The 16,458-nt window shown below is 45.1% G+C and overlaps 2 protein-coding genes across 2 annotated transcripts in view; one reads left to right on the forward strand and one right to left on the reverse strand.

The window, feature by feature from the left end:
* RNF115 (ring finger protein 115) overlaps window positions 1–8,743 on the forward strand; it is a 15,250-nt gene extending 6,507 nt beyond the window's left edge. Inside the window, 5 exon segments of the mRNA XM_084223184.1 lie at window positions 19–49; window positions 51–71; window positions 1,143–1,236; window positions 2,640–2,755; window positions 7,409–8,743. Of these exon segments, the coding sequence (XP_084079310.1) occupies window positions 19–49; window positions 51–71; window positions 1,143–1,236; window positions 2,640–2,755; window positions 7,409–7,519 (373 nt within the window). The 3' untranslated portion in view covers window positions 7,520–8,743.
* Window positions 8,744–9,867: 1,124 nt separating this feature from the next.
* ITGA10 (integrin subunit alpha 10) overlaps window positions 9,868–16,458 on the reverse strand; it is a 29,486-nt gene continuing 22,895 nt past the window's right edge. Inside the window, exons 25-30 of the mRNA XM_084222953.1 lie at window positions 15,502–15,615; window positions 15,345–15,419; window positions 14,459–14,572; window positions 13,345–13,437; window positions 12,077–12,190; window positions 9,868–11,497 (exon numbers count right to left, since the gene is read on the reverse strand). Coding sequence (XP_084079079.1) covers window positions 11,426–11,497; window positions 12,077–12,190; window positions 13,345–13,437; window positions 14,459–14,572; window positions 15,345–15,419; window positions 15,502–15,615 — 582 coding nt within the window. The 3' untranslated portion in view covers window positions 9,868–11,425. The remainder of the gene's footprint in view (window positions 11,498–12,076; window positions 12,191–13,344; window positions 13,438–14,458; window positions 14,573–15,344; window positions 15,420–15,501; window positions 15,616–16,458) is intronic.

Here is a 16,458-nt window from a genome sequence, read left to right on the forward strand (position 1 = left end):
GGATGCTGCACTTCCCAGCCCCGGCGATTACGCGTGGGGACAGAGCGGCCCTCGACGCCATCGTCACCCAGGTGAGTGGCACTGCCACATCTTCACCAAAAAAAACCCTTTGCCTGAATTTCTCCTCCTGGGAGGACTCAGAGAATAATGAAAACAAGATTATCTGAGTGTTTTTTCCTGTGTTTTGCTGCTTTGGAATGTGGGCTGGGGATTGTTCACCATCTGGGCATTGGTTGGTCTCATGGAAATTGATTTTATTTATGACCAATCATGAGAGAATCACAAATTTCATTGTCATCCTTTGTGTCTGCATCCTTCAGTAGAGTTTAGCACAGCATTTATAATATCATAAAATGATAAATTAGCATTCTGAGCACACAGAGTCACATTCACTCACTTCTCCCCTTGTTGGGGTTACCTGAAATCCCACAGGTGAGGGCTGGGGGGGCAGCTCCAGGGACCATCCCTGCTCCTGAGCTCAGGATTTCTCCCCCTGCACAGCTCCTGGGGATTGTTCACCATCTGGGCATTGTTTGGTCTCATGGGAATTGATTTTATTTCCTGACCCAATCCCAAATTTCACTGTCATTCATTCTCTCCCCTGCACAGCTCCTGGGCCAGCTGGGGATTGTTTCCTCTCATGGAAATTGTTTTTATTTCCTGTCCCAATCCCAGATTTCACTGTCATCCTTTCTCCCCTGCACAGCTCCTGGGGATTGTTTGCTCTCATGGAAATTGATTTTATTTCCTGTCCCAATCCCAAATTTCACTGTCATTCATTCTCTCCCCTGCACAGCTCCTGGGGATTGTTTGCTCTCATGGAAATTGATTTTATTTCCTGACCCAATCCCAAATTTCACTGTCATTCTCTCCCCTGCACAGCTCCTGGGGATTGTTTGCTCTCATGGAAATTGATTTTATTTGTGACCCAATCCCAAATTTCACTGTCATCCTTTCTCCCCTGCACAGCTCCTGGGGATTGTTTCCTCTCATGGGAATTGATTTTATTTCCTGACCCAATCCCAGATTTCACTGTCATTCTTTCTCCCCTGCACAGCTCCTGGGGATTGTTTCCTCTCATGGAAATTGATTTTATTTCATGACCCAATCCCAGATTTCACTGTCATTCTCTCCCTGCACAGCTCCTGGGCCAGCTGGAGAACACGGGGCCACCCCCGGCCGACAAGGAGAAGATCTCCTCGCTCCCCACGGTGCCGGTGACGCAGGAACAAGTCGGTGGGTGGCTGCATCCCCCTCCCCACGCCCACCCTGAGCTCCCCTGTTCTGCTCTGTGCCCCTGGCACTGGGCTGGAAGCTGGCACACCCCGAATTTTGCTGCTGCCGGCTCTGGGGTTCGGTTCTGCCGGGGATTTGGGAGCTCCAGGTTCTCCTGAGTGTTTGGGGAGTCCTAAAATGGGCCAGTTGGACTCTTCCCTTCCCCATGATGGCTGTTTTCCCTTCCCCAAGATGATTTTCCCCCTCCCCACGATGGTTTCCCCCTCCCCACAATGGTTTTTTTCCCATCCCCATAATGGTTTTCCCATCTCCATGATTGTTTCCCCCTCCCCAAGATGATTTTCCCTCATCCCCACAATGATTTCCCCCTCCCCATGATGGTTTTCCTATCCCATTATGGGTTTTTTCCCCTTCCCATGATTGTTTCCCCATCCCCACAATGATTTCTCCCTCCCCACGATGATTTCTCCCTCCCCATGATGATTTCCCCCTCCCCACGATGATTTCCCCCTCCCCACGATGATTTCCCCCTCCCCACGATGATTTTTCCCTCCCCATGATGTTTTTTTGCCCTTCCCCAAGATGATTTCCCCCTCCCCATGATGGTTTTCATATCCCATTAGGGGTTTATTCCCCTCCCCATGATTGTTTCCCCCTCCCCAAGATGATTTCCCCCTCCCCAAGATGATTTTCCCATCCCCATGATGGTTTTCCTATCCCATTATGGTTTTTTCCCCCTCCCCAAGATGATTTTCCCCCTCCCCACGATAATTTCCCCCTCCCCATGATGGGTTTCCTATCCCATTATGGGATTTTTCCCCTCCACATGATTGTTTCCCCCTCCCCAAGATGATTTCCCCCTCCCCACAATGATTTTCCCATCCCCATGATGATTTTCCTATCCCATTATGGGCTTTTTCCCCTCCCCATGATGATTTCCCCCTCTCCATGATGGTTTTTTCCCCATCCCCATAATTGTTTTCCCATCTCCAGGATTGTTTCCCCCTCCTCAAGATGGTTTTTTCCCCCTCCCCATGATGATTTCCCCCTCCCCAAGATGGTTTTTTTCCCCTCCCATGATGGTTTTCCCATCCCAAGATGATGGATGATGGATGGATGGATGGATGGATGGAGGGATGGATGATGGATGGATGATGGATGGATGGATGGATGGATGGATGGATGGATGGATGGATGGATGGATGGATGGATGGATGATGGATGATGGATGGATGGATGGATGGATGGATGGATGGATGGATGGACGGATGGATCCATGGATGATGGATGGACAGACAGATGATGGACAGATGGATCCATGGATGGAGAGATGGATCCATGGATGGACAGATGGATCCATGGATGGACAGATGGATCCATGGATGATCCCGTCCCCGTTGCAGACACAGGCCTGGAGTGCCCGGTGTGCAAGGAGGATTACACCGTGGCCGAGCAGGTGCGGCAGCTCCCCTGCAACCACGTCTTCCACAGCAGCTGCATCGTGCCCTGGCTGGAGCTGGTGAGTCCCACACACATCTCTCACTTTCTCTCTAAGGGTTTTTAACTGTCCAATTAAGAATTGACTCTTAAATTATTTTTATTTTTAATCTAATTATCAATTCCGCCAAGCCCGCAATACCGACTGTTCCGACTAATTAGTCCTTACTAATTATTATTTCTAACTGCTCAAACTCATGGAGAAGAAAGTGAAAAATTCCCTAAAATTAAATTAAACTAATTCCCCTACAACTTTTATTTTGCCTTATAAATATTGCTGCACTCTAAAATCTCTAATTCAATTTTTTCTGCCCTGTGGTGTTGCACACTTGTGTTCAGACTGCGCAACGTTGATCTCGGTGTTAGCAAAAAAAATTGGAATTTCTTCAGGTCAAATGTAACATTTTCTTGAGTCTCAGTCCCTTTCAGCACAGAAAATTTTAAATTCTCATTATTTGGGGTAAATCCCCCAGGTGACAGCTCTGTGTCCCTACAGCACGACACGTGTCCCGTCTGCAGCAAGAGCCTCAAGGGGGAATTACAAAATTATTTAATTATACAATACTGCTCAAACTCATGAAGAAAAAAGTGAAAAATTTGTAAAATTAAACTAAACTAATTCCCCTACAACTTTTATTTTGCCTTATAAATATTGCTGCACTCTAAAATCTTTAATTCAGTTTTTTCTACCCTGTGGTGTTGCACACTTGTGTTCAAACTGCGCAACGTTGATCTCGGTGTTAGCAAAGAAATTTGGAATTTTTCTCCCCATTTTCTCCCCATTTTCTTGAGGCTCAGTGCCTTTCAGCACAGAAATTTTTAAAATTCTCATTATTTGGGGTAAATCCCCCAGGTGACAGCTCTGTGTCCCCACAGCACGACACGTGTCCCGTCTGCAGGAACAGCCCCAAGGGGGAATTATAAAATTATTTAATTATACAATACTACTCAAACTCATGAAGAAGAAAGTGAAAAATTTCCTTAAACTAAACTATCCTACAACTTTTATTTTGCCTTTTAAATATTGCTGCACTCTAAAATCTTTAATTCAGTTTTTTCTGCCCTGTGGTGTTGCACACTTCTGTTCAAACTGCACAACGTTGATCTCGGTATTAGCAAAAAAAATTGGAATTTCTTCAGGTCAAATGTAACATTTTCTCGTGGCTCAGTGCCTTTCAGCACAGAAAATTTTAAAATTCTCATTATTTGGGATAAATCCCCCAGGTGACAGCTCTGTGTCCCCACAGCACGACACGTGTCCCGTCTGCAGGAACAGCCTCAAGGGGGAATTATAAAATTATTTCATTATACAATACTACTCAAACTCATGAAGAAGAAAGTGAAAAAATTCCTAAAATTAAACTAAACTAATTCTCCTACAAGTTTTATTTTGCCTTATAAATATTGCTGCACTCTAAAATCTTTAATTCAGTTTTTTCTGCCCTGTGGTGTTGCACGCTTCTGTTCAAACCGCGCAACGTTGATCTCGGTGTTAGCAAAAAAAATTGGAATTTCTTCAGGTCAAATGTAACATTTTCTGAAGGCTCAGTGCCTTTCAGCACAGAAAATTTTAAAATTCTCATTATTTTGGGGTAAATCCCCCAGGTGACAGCTCTGTGTCCCCACAGCACGACACGTGTCCCGTCTACAGGAAGAGCCTCAAGGGAGAATTATAAAATTATTTAATTATACAATACTACTCAAACTCATGAAGAAGAAAGTGAAAAATTTGTAAAATTAAACTAAGCTAATTCCCCTACAACTTTTATTTTGCCTGATAAATATTGCTGTATTATAAAATCTTTAATTCAGTTTTTTCTACCCTGTGGTGTTGCACACTTGTGTTCAAACTGCGCAACGTTGATCTTGGTGTTAGCAAAAAAACTGGAATTTTTCTCCACACCTTCAGGTCAAATGTAACATTTTCTCGAGGCTCAGTGCCTTTCAGCACAGAATGTTTTGAAATTCTCATTATTTGGGGTAAATCCCCCAGGTGACAGCTCTGTGTCCCCACAGCACGACACGTGTCCCGTCTGCAGGAAGAGCCTCAAGGGGGAATCATAAAATTATTTAATTCTATAATACTCAAACTCATGAAGAAAAAAGTGAAAAAATTCCTAAAATTGAACTAAACTAATTCCCCTACAACTTTTATTTTGCCTTATAAATATTGCTGTATTATAAATTCTTTAATACAATTTTTTCTGCCCTGTGGTGTTGCACACTTCTGTTCAAACTGCGCAACGTTGATCTCGGTGTTAGCAAAAAAATTTGGATTTTTCTCCCCATTTTCTCCCCATTTTCTTGAGACTCAGTGCCTTTCAGCACAGAAGATTTTAAAATTCTCATTATTTGGGGTAAATCCCCCAGGTGACAGCTCTGTGTCCCCACAGCACGACACGTGTCCCGTCTGCAGGAACAGCCCCGAGGGGGAATTATAAAATTATTTAATTATACAATACTCAAACTCATGAAGAAGAAAGTGAAAAAATTCCTAAAATTAAACTAAACTAATTCTCCTACAACTTTTATTTTGCCTTATAAATATTGCTGCACCCTCAAATCTTTAATTCAGTTTTTTCTGCCCTGTGGTGTTGCACAATTCTGTTCAAACAGCGCAACATTGATCTCGATATTAGCAAAAAAAATTGGAATTTCTTCAGGTCAAATGTAACATTTTCTCGAGGCTCAGTGCCTTTCAGCACAGAAATTTTTAAAATTCTCATTATTTTGGGATAAATCCCCCAGGTGACAGCTCTGTGTCCCCACAGCACGACACGTGTCCCGTCTGCAGGAAGAGCCTCAAGGGGGAATCATAAAATTATTTAATTCTATAATACTACTCAAACTCATGAAGAAAAAAGTGAAAAAATTCCTAAAATTAAACTAAACTAATTCTCCTACAACTTTTATTTTGCCTTATAAATATTGCTGTATTATAAAATCTTTAATTCAGTTTTTTCTGCTCTGTGGTGTTGCACACTTGTGTTCAAACCGCACAACGTTGATCTCGGTGTTAGCAAAGAAATTTGGAATTTTTCTCCCCATTTTCTCCCCAATTTCTGATGGCTCAGTGCCTTTCAGCACAGAAAATTTTAAATTCTCATTATTTTGGGGTAAATCCCCCAGGTGACAGCTCTGTGTCCCCACAGCACGACACGTGTCCCGTCTGCAGGAAGAGCCTCAAGGGAGAATTATAAAATTATTTAATTCTATAATACTACTCAAACTCATGAAGAAGAAAGTGAAAAAATTCCTAAAATTAAACTAAACTAATTCCCCTACAACTTTTATTTTGCCTTATAAATATTGCTGTATTATAAAATCTTTAATTCAATTTTTTCTGCCCTGTGGTGTTGCACACTTCTGTTCAAACTGCGCAACGTTGATCTCGGTATTAGCAAAAAAAATTGGAATTTCTTCAGGTCAAATGTAACATTTTCTCGTGGCTCAGTGCCTTTCAACACAGAAATTTTTAAAATTCTCATTATTTTGGGGTAAATCCCCCAGGTGACAGCTCTGTGTCCCCACAGCACGACACGTGTCCCGTCTGCAGGAAGAGCCTCAAGGGAGAATTATAAAATTATTTAATTTTACAATACTACTCAAACTCATGAAGAAGAAAATGAAAAATTTGTAAAATTAAACTAAACTAATTCTCCTACAACTTTTATTTTGCCTTATAAATATTGCTGCACACTAAAATCTTTAATTCAATTTTTTCTGCCCTGTGGTGTTGCACACTTCTGTTCAAACTGCGCAACGTTGATCTCGGTGTTAGAAAAAAAAATTTGGATTTTTCTCCCCATTTTCTCCCCATTTTCTGATGGCTCAGTGCCTTTCAGCACAGAAAATTTTAAATTCTCATTATTTTGGGGTAAATCCCCCAGGTGACAGCTCTGTGTCCCCACAGCACGACACGTGTCCCGTCTGCAGGAACAGCCCCAAGGGGGAATTATAAAATTATTTAATTATACAATACTACTCAAACTCATGAAGAAGAAAGTGAAAAATTTGTAAAATTAAACTAAACTAATTCTCCTACAACTTTTATTTTGCCTTATAAATATTGCTGCACTCTAAAATCTTTAATTCAATTTTTTCTGCCCTGTGGTGTTGCACACTTCTGTTCAAACTGCGCAACGTTGATCTCGGTGTTAGCAAAAAAAATTGGAATTTCTTCAGGTCAAATGTAACATTTTCTGATGGCTCAGTGCCTTTCAGCACAGAAAATTTTAAAATTCTCATTATTTTGGGGTAAATCCCCCAGGTGACAGCTCTGTGTCCCCACAGCACGACACGTGTCCCGTCTGCAGGAACAGCCTCAAGGGGGAATTATAAAATTATTTAATTATACAATACTACTCAAACTCATGAAGAAAAAAGTGAAAAAATTCCTAAAATTAAACTAAACTAATTCTCCTACAACTTTTATTTTGCCTTATAAATATTGCTGTATTATAAAATCTTTAATTCAGTTTTTTCTGCTCTGTGGTGTTGCACACTTGTGTTCAAACCGCACAACGTTGATCTCGGTGTTAGCAAAGAAATTTGGAATTTTTCTCCCCATTTTCTCCCCAATTTCTGATGGCTCATTGACTTTCAACACAGAAAATTTTTGAAATTCTCAGAATTTGGGATAAATCCCCCAGGTGACAGCTCTGTGTCCCCACAGCACGACACGTGTCCCGTCTGCAGGAAGAGCCTCAAGGGCGAAGATTCCACCCGGCAAATCCCGAACCCCGACTCCTCCGACAGCCCAGTGCAGGAGAGATGGACTTTCTGACCCTTCTGGAACATTCTGCACCCTTCCAGAAGGTTCCAGAGGCATCCCAGCTCGAGGTGCACGCTGAGAATTCCGAGCTGATCCCACCCCAGAGCAGCAGGAATTTTGGGGGGGGCCCCGCCCTGTGGGATGGCAGCGCTCTCCTCCCGGGAATTTCTGGGAATTTCTCCCTCTGCTCCGTGGAATTGCCTCGTTAGCCCAAAATTGGGAAGTTTGGGGAGTGATTTGAGTTCAGTTTTTGTATCAGAAAAGGTTTTTTGGTTGGTTTTTTGGGGTTTTTTTTCCAGTAAAGGCCTGGTCCAAAGAGGGGGTTCCAATTCCACACCCCCCTCCCTCCTCTCGTGGCCTTCTCTGGAAAAAAATTGGGATTTATTTTTTGGGGGGATTTTTCTTTTGGTTTTTTGGGATCTTCCTGCAGCCAGGAGAGATTTTATGGATGAAACCCTTGAGGGGGGGGTCTGTAAAATCATGGTGGGTGGAAGGTTCTGGAGCCCCCCATGATCCTGGGAACGCTCTCAGCAGGATTTTGGCTCCTCCTGGGCCATTTTTGGGCTGGATTTGGGGTTTTTTCCAACCCTTTTCCACGTTGCCCGTGGCCCCAGGTGTGTCCAAGTCCCCCCAGGAGTCATTCCAGGCAGGAATTATGGACCACCCCCCCTAACTTAAGGAAATTCTTCATTTTTCCTCATTTTTTGGTTGTTTTGAGCTGTTTTTTGTTGCTTTTCTGGTTTTTTGGGGTTTTTTGTTGGTTTTTTGGGGTTTTTTTGTTGGTTTTTTTTGGTTTTTTGTTGGTTTTTTGATTTTTTTGTTGGTTTTTTGTTGTTTTTTCCATTCTGTGACTTTTCCAGGATTCAACCCTGGGATTTTTTTCCTCATCCTCGTGGTCCCCACTGGCTGCCCTGGCTGGGGACAGTGTCACCCCCATCCCTGGTGGATCCAATTCCCGATTTTTTCTTTGCTCTTCCGTCCAATAAAAACCTTTCTCAAGGAATCCCAAATCCCAAATCATCCCTGGGGAGGGGAGGGAGGGAAGGGGAGGGGGTGAGGGGGGCAGGAACGGGCTCAGAAAAGCTGTTTTGGGGAGGAAATCCCTGATTTGGTGTTTTGGGGGAAAAAACCCTGATTTGGTGTTTTTGGGGGAGGAAGGAAAACTCTGATTTGCTGGTTTGGGGGGAAAAAACCCTGATTTGCTGTTTTGGGGAAAGAAAAACCTGAATTGCTGGATTTGGGGAAAAAAAAAACTTGATTTTGCTGGTTTTGGGGAAGGAAATCCCTGATTTTGCTGGTTTTGGGGAAAAAAACCCTGATCTGTTGTTTTTAGGGAAGGAAGGAAAACCCTGATTTGCTGATTTGGGGGGAAAAAACCTGATTTGCTCTTTTTGGGGTGGGAAAATCCTGATTTGGTGTTTTTGGGGAAGGACAGAAAACTCTGATCTGCTGTTTTTGGGGAGGAAAACCCTGATTTTGCTGGTTTTGGGGTAGGAAACCTTGATTTGTTGTTTTTGGGGGAAAAAAAACCCTGAATTGCTGTTCTTGGGGAAGGAAATCCCTGATTTGGTGGTTTTGGGGGGGAAGGAAAACCCTGATTTGGTGGTTTTGGGAAGGAAGGAAAACCCTGATTTGCTGGTTTTGGGGAAAAAACCCTGATTTGGTGTTTTTTGGGGAAAAAAATCCTGATTGCTCTTTTTGGGGAAGGAAAGAAAACTCTGATCTGCTGGTTTTGGGGGGAAAAAAACCTGATTTGGTGTTTTTGGGGAGAAAAAAACCTGAATTGGTCTTTTTGGGGTGGGAAAACCCTGATTTGGTGTTTTTGGGGAAGGAAGGAAAACCCTGATTTGTTATTTTTGGGGAGGAAAACCCTGATTTGCTCTTTTGGGGGAAAAAAAAAACTGATTTGCTGTTTTTGGGGTGGGAAAATCCTGATTTGGTGTTTTTGGGGAAGGAAGGAAAACCCTGATCTGCTGGTTTTGGGGAAAAAACCCTGATTTGCTGTTTTTGGGAAGGAAGGAAAACCCTGATTTGCTGGTTTGGGGTGGGAAAATCCTGATCTGCTTTTTTGGGGAAGGAAATCCCTGTTCTTGGGGAAAAAAACCTCTGATTTGCTGGTTTTGGGGTAGGAAAACCTTGATTTGCTGGTTTTGGGGAGAAAAAAACCTGAATTGGCCTTTTTGGGGTGGGAAAACCCTGATTTGCTCTTTTTGGGGAAGGAAGGAAAACCCTGATTTCGCTGTTTTTGGGGGGAAAAAAACTGATTAGCTGGTTTTGGGTAGGAAAACCCTGATCTGCTGGTTTTAGGGAAGGAAGGAAATCCTTGATTTGGTGTTTTTGGGGAAAAAAAAATCCTGATTTGCTCTTTTTGGGGAAGGAAGGAAGGAAATCCCTGATTTGGTGGTTTTGGGGAAGGAAATCCCTGATTTTGCTGGTTTTGGGGTAGGAAAACCCCAATTTGCTCTTTTTAGGGAAGGAAAACCCCAATTTGCTGTTTTTATCCCCAAGGGAGGAGATCAAACACCCCCTGCTCTGTACCCCCCAATCCTGGGTGCATTTTTGGGTTCATAAATTGACATTTTCCATTTTCCCCTCTCATCCAGCACCTGCAGCTCCCCTGGAAATGCAGATTTTTGGGGAGGGGGGGATGTCACCCCTCCCTCAATTCCTCCTTTTCCCTGGAAATCAGCAATTCCCCATCCTCAGACTCCAGGATTCCAACACAGGGCTGGGATTTCCCTCTCTGTCACCTTTGGGATCATTCCAGGGTTTTATTGCAGGAGCTGCTCCATCCACGGCATTCCCATGCTTTTTTCCCGCTTTTTTCCCATTTTTTTCCCTCTTTTTCCCTCTTTTTTCCCAATTTTTTCCCCCATTTTTCCCGGATTTCCCCCCTGCTCCATCCCACGGCATTCCCACCTTTTTTCCCCACTTTTTTCCCATTTTTTTCCCACTTTTTTCCCATTTTTTTCCCAATTTTTTTCCCATTTTTTCCCACTTTTCCCTGATTTCCCCCCTGCTCCATCCCGTGCTTTTTTCCCACTTTTTTCCCTTTTTTTTCCCACTTTTTCCCCATTTTTTTTCCCACTTTTCCCGGATTTCCCCCCTGCTCCATCCCACGGCATTCCCACCTTTTTTCCCACTTTTTTCCCATTTTTTTCCCAATTTTTTTCCCATTTTTTCCCCACTTTTCCCTGATTTCCCCCCTGCTCCATCCCGTGCTTTTTTCCCGACTTTTTCCCATTTTTTTCCCACTTTTTTCCAAATTTTTTCCTACTTTTCCCGGATTTCCCCCCTGCTCCATCCCACGGCATTCCCACGCTTTTTTCCCACTTTTTTCCCGCTTTTTTCCCATTTTTTCCCTCTTTTTTTTCCCAATTTTTTCCCCACTTTTCCCGGATTTCCCCCCTGCTCCATCCCATGATATTCCCACTTTTTTTTCCCATTTTTTTCCTGCTTTTTCCCAATTTTTTTCCCATTTTTTCCCCGCTTTTTTCCCCCGATTTTTTCCCATTTTTCCCCCGTTTTTTCCCACTTTTCCCGGATTTCCCCCCTGCTCCATCCCACGGCATTCCCACCTTTTTTTTCCCAATTTTTTCCCATTTTTTTCCCACTTTTTTCCCATTTTTTCCCCACTTTTTTCCCATTTTCCCCATTTTTTCCCCATTTTTTCCCCACTTTTCCCGGATTTCCCCCCTGCTCCATCCCGTGCTTTTTTCCCATTTTTTTCCCACATTTTCCCCTTTTTTCCCCCACTTTTTTCCCATTTTTTCCCCCGATTTTTTCCCATTTTTTCCCGTTTTTCCCCCTGCTCCATCCCGGGGCTCCTCCTCCGGTGCCAGCCCTGGCGCGTGGCCCGCGGGGACATTCCCGGGGACATTCCCGGGGACATTCCCGGGGACATTCCCGGCTGCCACCTCAGCGCTCTTCATCCTCCTCCTCCTCCTCCTCCTCCTCCCGGGGGGGCTTCGGGCGGCGGAAGAATCCCAGCTGGGGGAGGGGACCGAGGGACGGCGGTGACACCCTGGCACTCCCGAGGGGACAGTGCCACCCTAACCCAGGGGTGACATGGTGGCACTCCCGAGGGGACAATGCCACCCTGCCCTGGGGTGACACCCTGGCACTCCCGAGGTGACACTGTCACCCCCCCAAGGTGACAGGATGGCCCCCACCCTGCCCAGGTGGCATCTGAACCCTCCCCAAGGTGACATCGTGACCACCCCAAGGTGACAACGTGACCCCCCCAGATGTCACCCCCTCAGTGCCCTCCCATGATGTCACCCCAAGGTGCCACTGTGCCCCCCTTCAGTGCCACTGTGTCCCCTCCCCTGGGTGCCACCCCTCAGTGTCACCCCTCGGTGTCCCCTCTGTCCCCTCAGTGTCCCCAGTGTCCCCCCGGTGTCCCCTCTGTCCCCTCACCCTCTGGAGGCCGAGGCCGAGCAGGGCCAGCAGCAGGAGCCCCCCCAGTGTCCCCGGTGTCCCCAATGTCCCCAATGTCCCCAATGTCCCCAGTGTCCCCAGTGTCCCCAATGTCCCCTCGATGTCCCCAATGTCCCCAATGTCCCTCACCCTGTGCAGGCCCAGCCCCAGCAGTGCCAGCAGCAGGAGCCCCCCCAGGGCGCTGCCCCCCAGCACCCACAGGGACACCGGGACCCCCCGGGGACGCAGCAGCTCCAGGGACAGCTGGGGGGAAAAGATTTGGGGAAAAATATGGGGAATTGGGGAAAAATATGGGATTATTGGGGGGAAATATGGGATTGTTGGGGAAAAATATGGGATTATTGGGGGGAAAAATGGGATTTATGGGGGAAAAATATGGGGATTTGGGGGAAAATATGGGGATTATGGCGGAAAATGGGATTTATGGGGGGAAAAATGGGATTTATGGGGGGAAAAATGGGATTTATGGGGGAAAAATGGGGATTATTGGGGGAATAAGGGGGATTTGGGGACAATGGGAATTTGGGGGGGAAATGGGGATTGGGGGGAAACGGGGATTTGGGGGAAATGGGGATTATTGGGGAAAAAATGGGGATATATGGGGGGGAAATGGGATTTATGGGGAAAATGGGGATTTGGGGGGGAAAAATGGGGATTGGGGGAAAAATGGGATTTATGGGGAAATATGGGATTTATGGGGAGAATGGGGATTTATGGGGGAAATGGGGATTTGGGGGGGAAATGAGGATTGGGGGGAAAAATGGGATTTATGGGGGAAATGGGGATTTGAGGACAATGGGGATTATTGGGGGAAAATGGGGATTGGAGGGGGAAAATGGGGATTTGGGGAAAAAATGGGGATTTATGGGGAAAAATGGGGATTATTGGGGAAAAATGGGGATATATGGGGGGGAAAATGGGATTTATGGGGAAAATGGGGATTGGGGGGAAAATGGGGATTGGGGGAAAAATGGGGATTATTGGGGAAATGGGGATTTGGGGGGGAAAAATGGGGATTGGGGGAAAAACAGTGAATTGGGGGAAAATGGGGATTTGGGGGAAAATGGGATTATTGGGGGAAAATGGGGATTTGGGGGAAATGGGGATTTGGGGGGAAATGGGGATTTGGGGACAATGGGAATTTGGGGGGGAAAACAGAATTTGGAGGGGAGAAACCGACTGGGGTGGAAAAAAGGATTTTGGGGAAGGAAAAAAAAATTAGGGGAAACGGGGATGGGGAGGGAAACAAGGATGGAGGGGGGAAATGGGGAATTTGGGGGGGATTTGGGGATTTTGGGGGGAATTTGGGGATTTTGGGGGGAATTTGGGGATTTTGAGGGGGAATTTGGGGATTTTGGGAATTTTGGGGGGAATTTGGGGAATTGGGGGGGTCCTACCTCCCTGTGCTGAGCCCCCTCCTCCAGCACCAGGAGCCCCCCCTCCACCCCCAGCCAGACTCTGCTGAGGATCCTGAGGGTCCTGAATTTCATCTGGGGTGGGAAAGGGAAGAACAAACCTGGGTCAGTCAGGAAATTGAATAAAAGAATTGGAAAATTAAATATAAAATTAAATATAAATATAAATTTAATAATAAATATAAATATAAATATAAATATAAATATAAATATAAATATAAATATAAATATAAATGATACAGTCATTATAAAGTTAACTAAAACAATAAAATGAAAGAATAGTAAAATTAAATAGAATAATAAATTTAAATATAATAATAACTAAAAAATTAAATACAGTAATTATAAAGTTAAACAATAAATAAAATAATAGTATAATTAAATATAATAATAAAATTAAATATAATAATAAAATTAAATACAATAATAACTACATGAAATAATAAAATTTAATTAAATAATAGAATCAAATACAATAACTACATGAAATAAAATAATAAAATTAAATAAACCAATAAGAAAATTAAATAAAAAATAATAAAATTAAATAAAACAATAAAAATAAATAAAAAATAATAAAATTAAATACAACTATTAAATAAAATACAGGAATGAAATGAAATTAAAATAAAACATAATAAGAAAGTTAAATTTAAAAATTAAATTAAATTTTAAAAAATTAAATGCAATTATTAAATAAAATACAATAATCAAAATAAAACATAATGAGAAAAATAAATTTAAAAATTAAATTAAATCAAAAAATAAAATTAAATACAACTATAAAATAAAATACAATAGTTAAATTAAAATAAAACATAATAAGAAAATTAAATTTAAAAATTAAATTAAATTTAAAAAATTAAATACAACTATAAAATACAATAATTAAAATAAAATATAAAAATAAATTTAAATTAAAAATAAAATAAAATAAGAAGTAAATAAAATAATAAAATTAAATGAAATAAATTTGTTTTTAAATTACAATTCTAATAAAAATCTAAACCCAAAAATGAACCCTAATTTTTTTTCCTTCTTTTTAATTGGGTTTTTTTAAATTAACTCTTATTTTTGTCACTGGTTTGGTGCCCACCGTGCTGAAGGACCCCTCGTGGAGCCTCTGCAGGAGCCGCACGGAGGCGCCCCCGGCGCGCCCCAGCCGGGCCAGGCGGCAGCGCAGCGAGCGGCAGCGGCAGCGGGAGCAGTCCTGGGGAACGGGGCACGGCTGGGGACCCCCGGGACCCCCAAACAACACCCCGGCACGGCTGGGGACCCCCGGGACCCCAAAACAACACCCCGGACCCCAAAAACACCCGGGATGGGGACCCCAGACCCCAAATACCCCCGGGACCCCAAAAACACCCGGGATGGGGATCCCGGACCCCAAAAACACCCGAGATGGGGACCCCGGGACCCCAAATACCCCCCGGACCCCAAAAACACCCAGGATGGGGGCCCCGAACCCCAAAATATCCAGGATGGGGATCCCCGGACCCCAAATACCCCCCAGACCCCAAATACCCAGGATGGGGACCCCGGACCCCAAATACCCCCCGAACCCCAAATACCCAGGATGGGGACCCCCGGACCCAAAAAATACACTGGGAGGGGTGGAGACCCCCCTGAGCCCCCCAAAATCCTCAGGGTGGGGATCCCCCTGAAGCCCTGAACCCCCTGGGAGTGCTGGGGACCCCCCAAACCTCCCCAAATTCCCAGGATGGGGATCCCCCCCTGAACCACCCTGGAGTTTTGGGACCCCCCCTGGAGTGTTGGGGCCCCCCTGGAATTGTGGGGGGCCCCCTTGAAGTTTTGGGGCCCCCCTTGGAGTTTTGAGGACCCCCTAGAATTTTAGGGACCTCCTGGAATTTTGGGCCCCCCTGGATTTTTAGGGATCCCCTGTATTTTTGGGGTCCCCCTGTATTTTTGGGCCCCCCCCCCCCGTATTTTTGGGGTCCCCCCGTATTTTTGGGGTCCCCTACCAGCCTCTCGGTGTGCAGCAGCTCCTCGGGGGGCGCGGGGGTGCCCTCGCTGGGGGGGTGCAGCCTGCAGGTGGCCTGGGGGGGGGGCAGGGGGGGTCAGAGGGCACAGACGGGGGGGATCCCCCCCAGGAGCCCCCCAGGTGTCCCCCAGACTCACATTTTCCGCCAGGACCTCGGTGACAGACAGGATGGGGACCCCGCGGGGGCCCAGGGCCGGCAGGGCCACGTGCAGGGTGAGGTTCTGCAGGGGGTGGCACCCCAAATTCTGCACCTGGAGGGGAAAGGGGGCATGGGGAGCTCCACGAGGGGCTCCTCCAAAATGTCCCACAAAAACCCTGAGGAGCTCATCCAAAATGTCCCACAAAAACCACGAGGAGCTCCTCCAAAATGTTCCACCCAATCCCTGAGGAGCTCATCCAAAATGTCCCACCAGATCCCTCCAAAATCTTCCACCAAACCCCTCCAAACTGTCCCACCAAATCCCTGAGGAGCATCTCCAAAATATCCCCCAAATCCATCCAAACTCTCTCGCCAAAACCCTGAGGAGGATCCCTGTCCACCAAAACCCCTCGGGACCCCCCGGAACCCCCTCCTCCCATCATCATCATCACCATCATCACCATCACCATCTACGTCATCATCATCATCATCCCATCACCATCACCGTCACCATCCTCATCATCATCCCATCATTATCACCATCATCACCATCACCACCATCACCATCATCCCATCACCATCATCATCATCCCATCACCATCCTCATCACCATCATCACCATCATCATCGTCACCATCACCATCACCATCATCATCATCCCATCATTATCACCATCCTCATCGCCATCATCCTCATCATCACCACCATCACCGTCATCATCATCCCATCACCATCCTCATAACCATCACCATCCCATCACCATCACCACCATCACCATCATCATCATCACCATCACCATCCTCATCACCATCACCACCATCATCATCCCATCATCATCACCATCCTCATCCTCATCACCATCCTCATCCTCATCACCATCCTCATCCTCATCACCATCACCATCCTCATCACCATCACCATCATCACCACCATCCTCATCACCATCACCGTCATC

The sequence above is a fragment of the Fringilla coelebs genome (genome assembly GCF_963513975.1).
Source record: "Fringilla coelebs genome assembly, chromosome: 29".
NCBI classification, from domain to species: domain Eukaryota; kingdom Metazoa; phylum Chordata; class Aves; order Passeriformes; family Fringillidae; genus Fringilla; species Fringilla coelebs.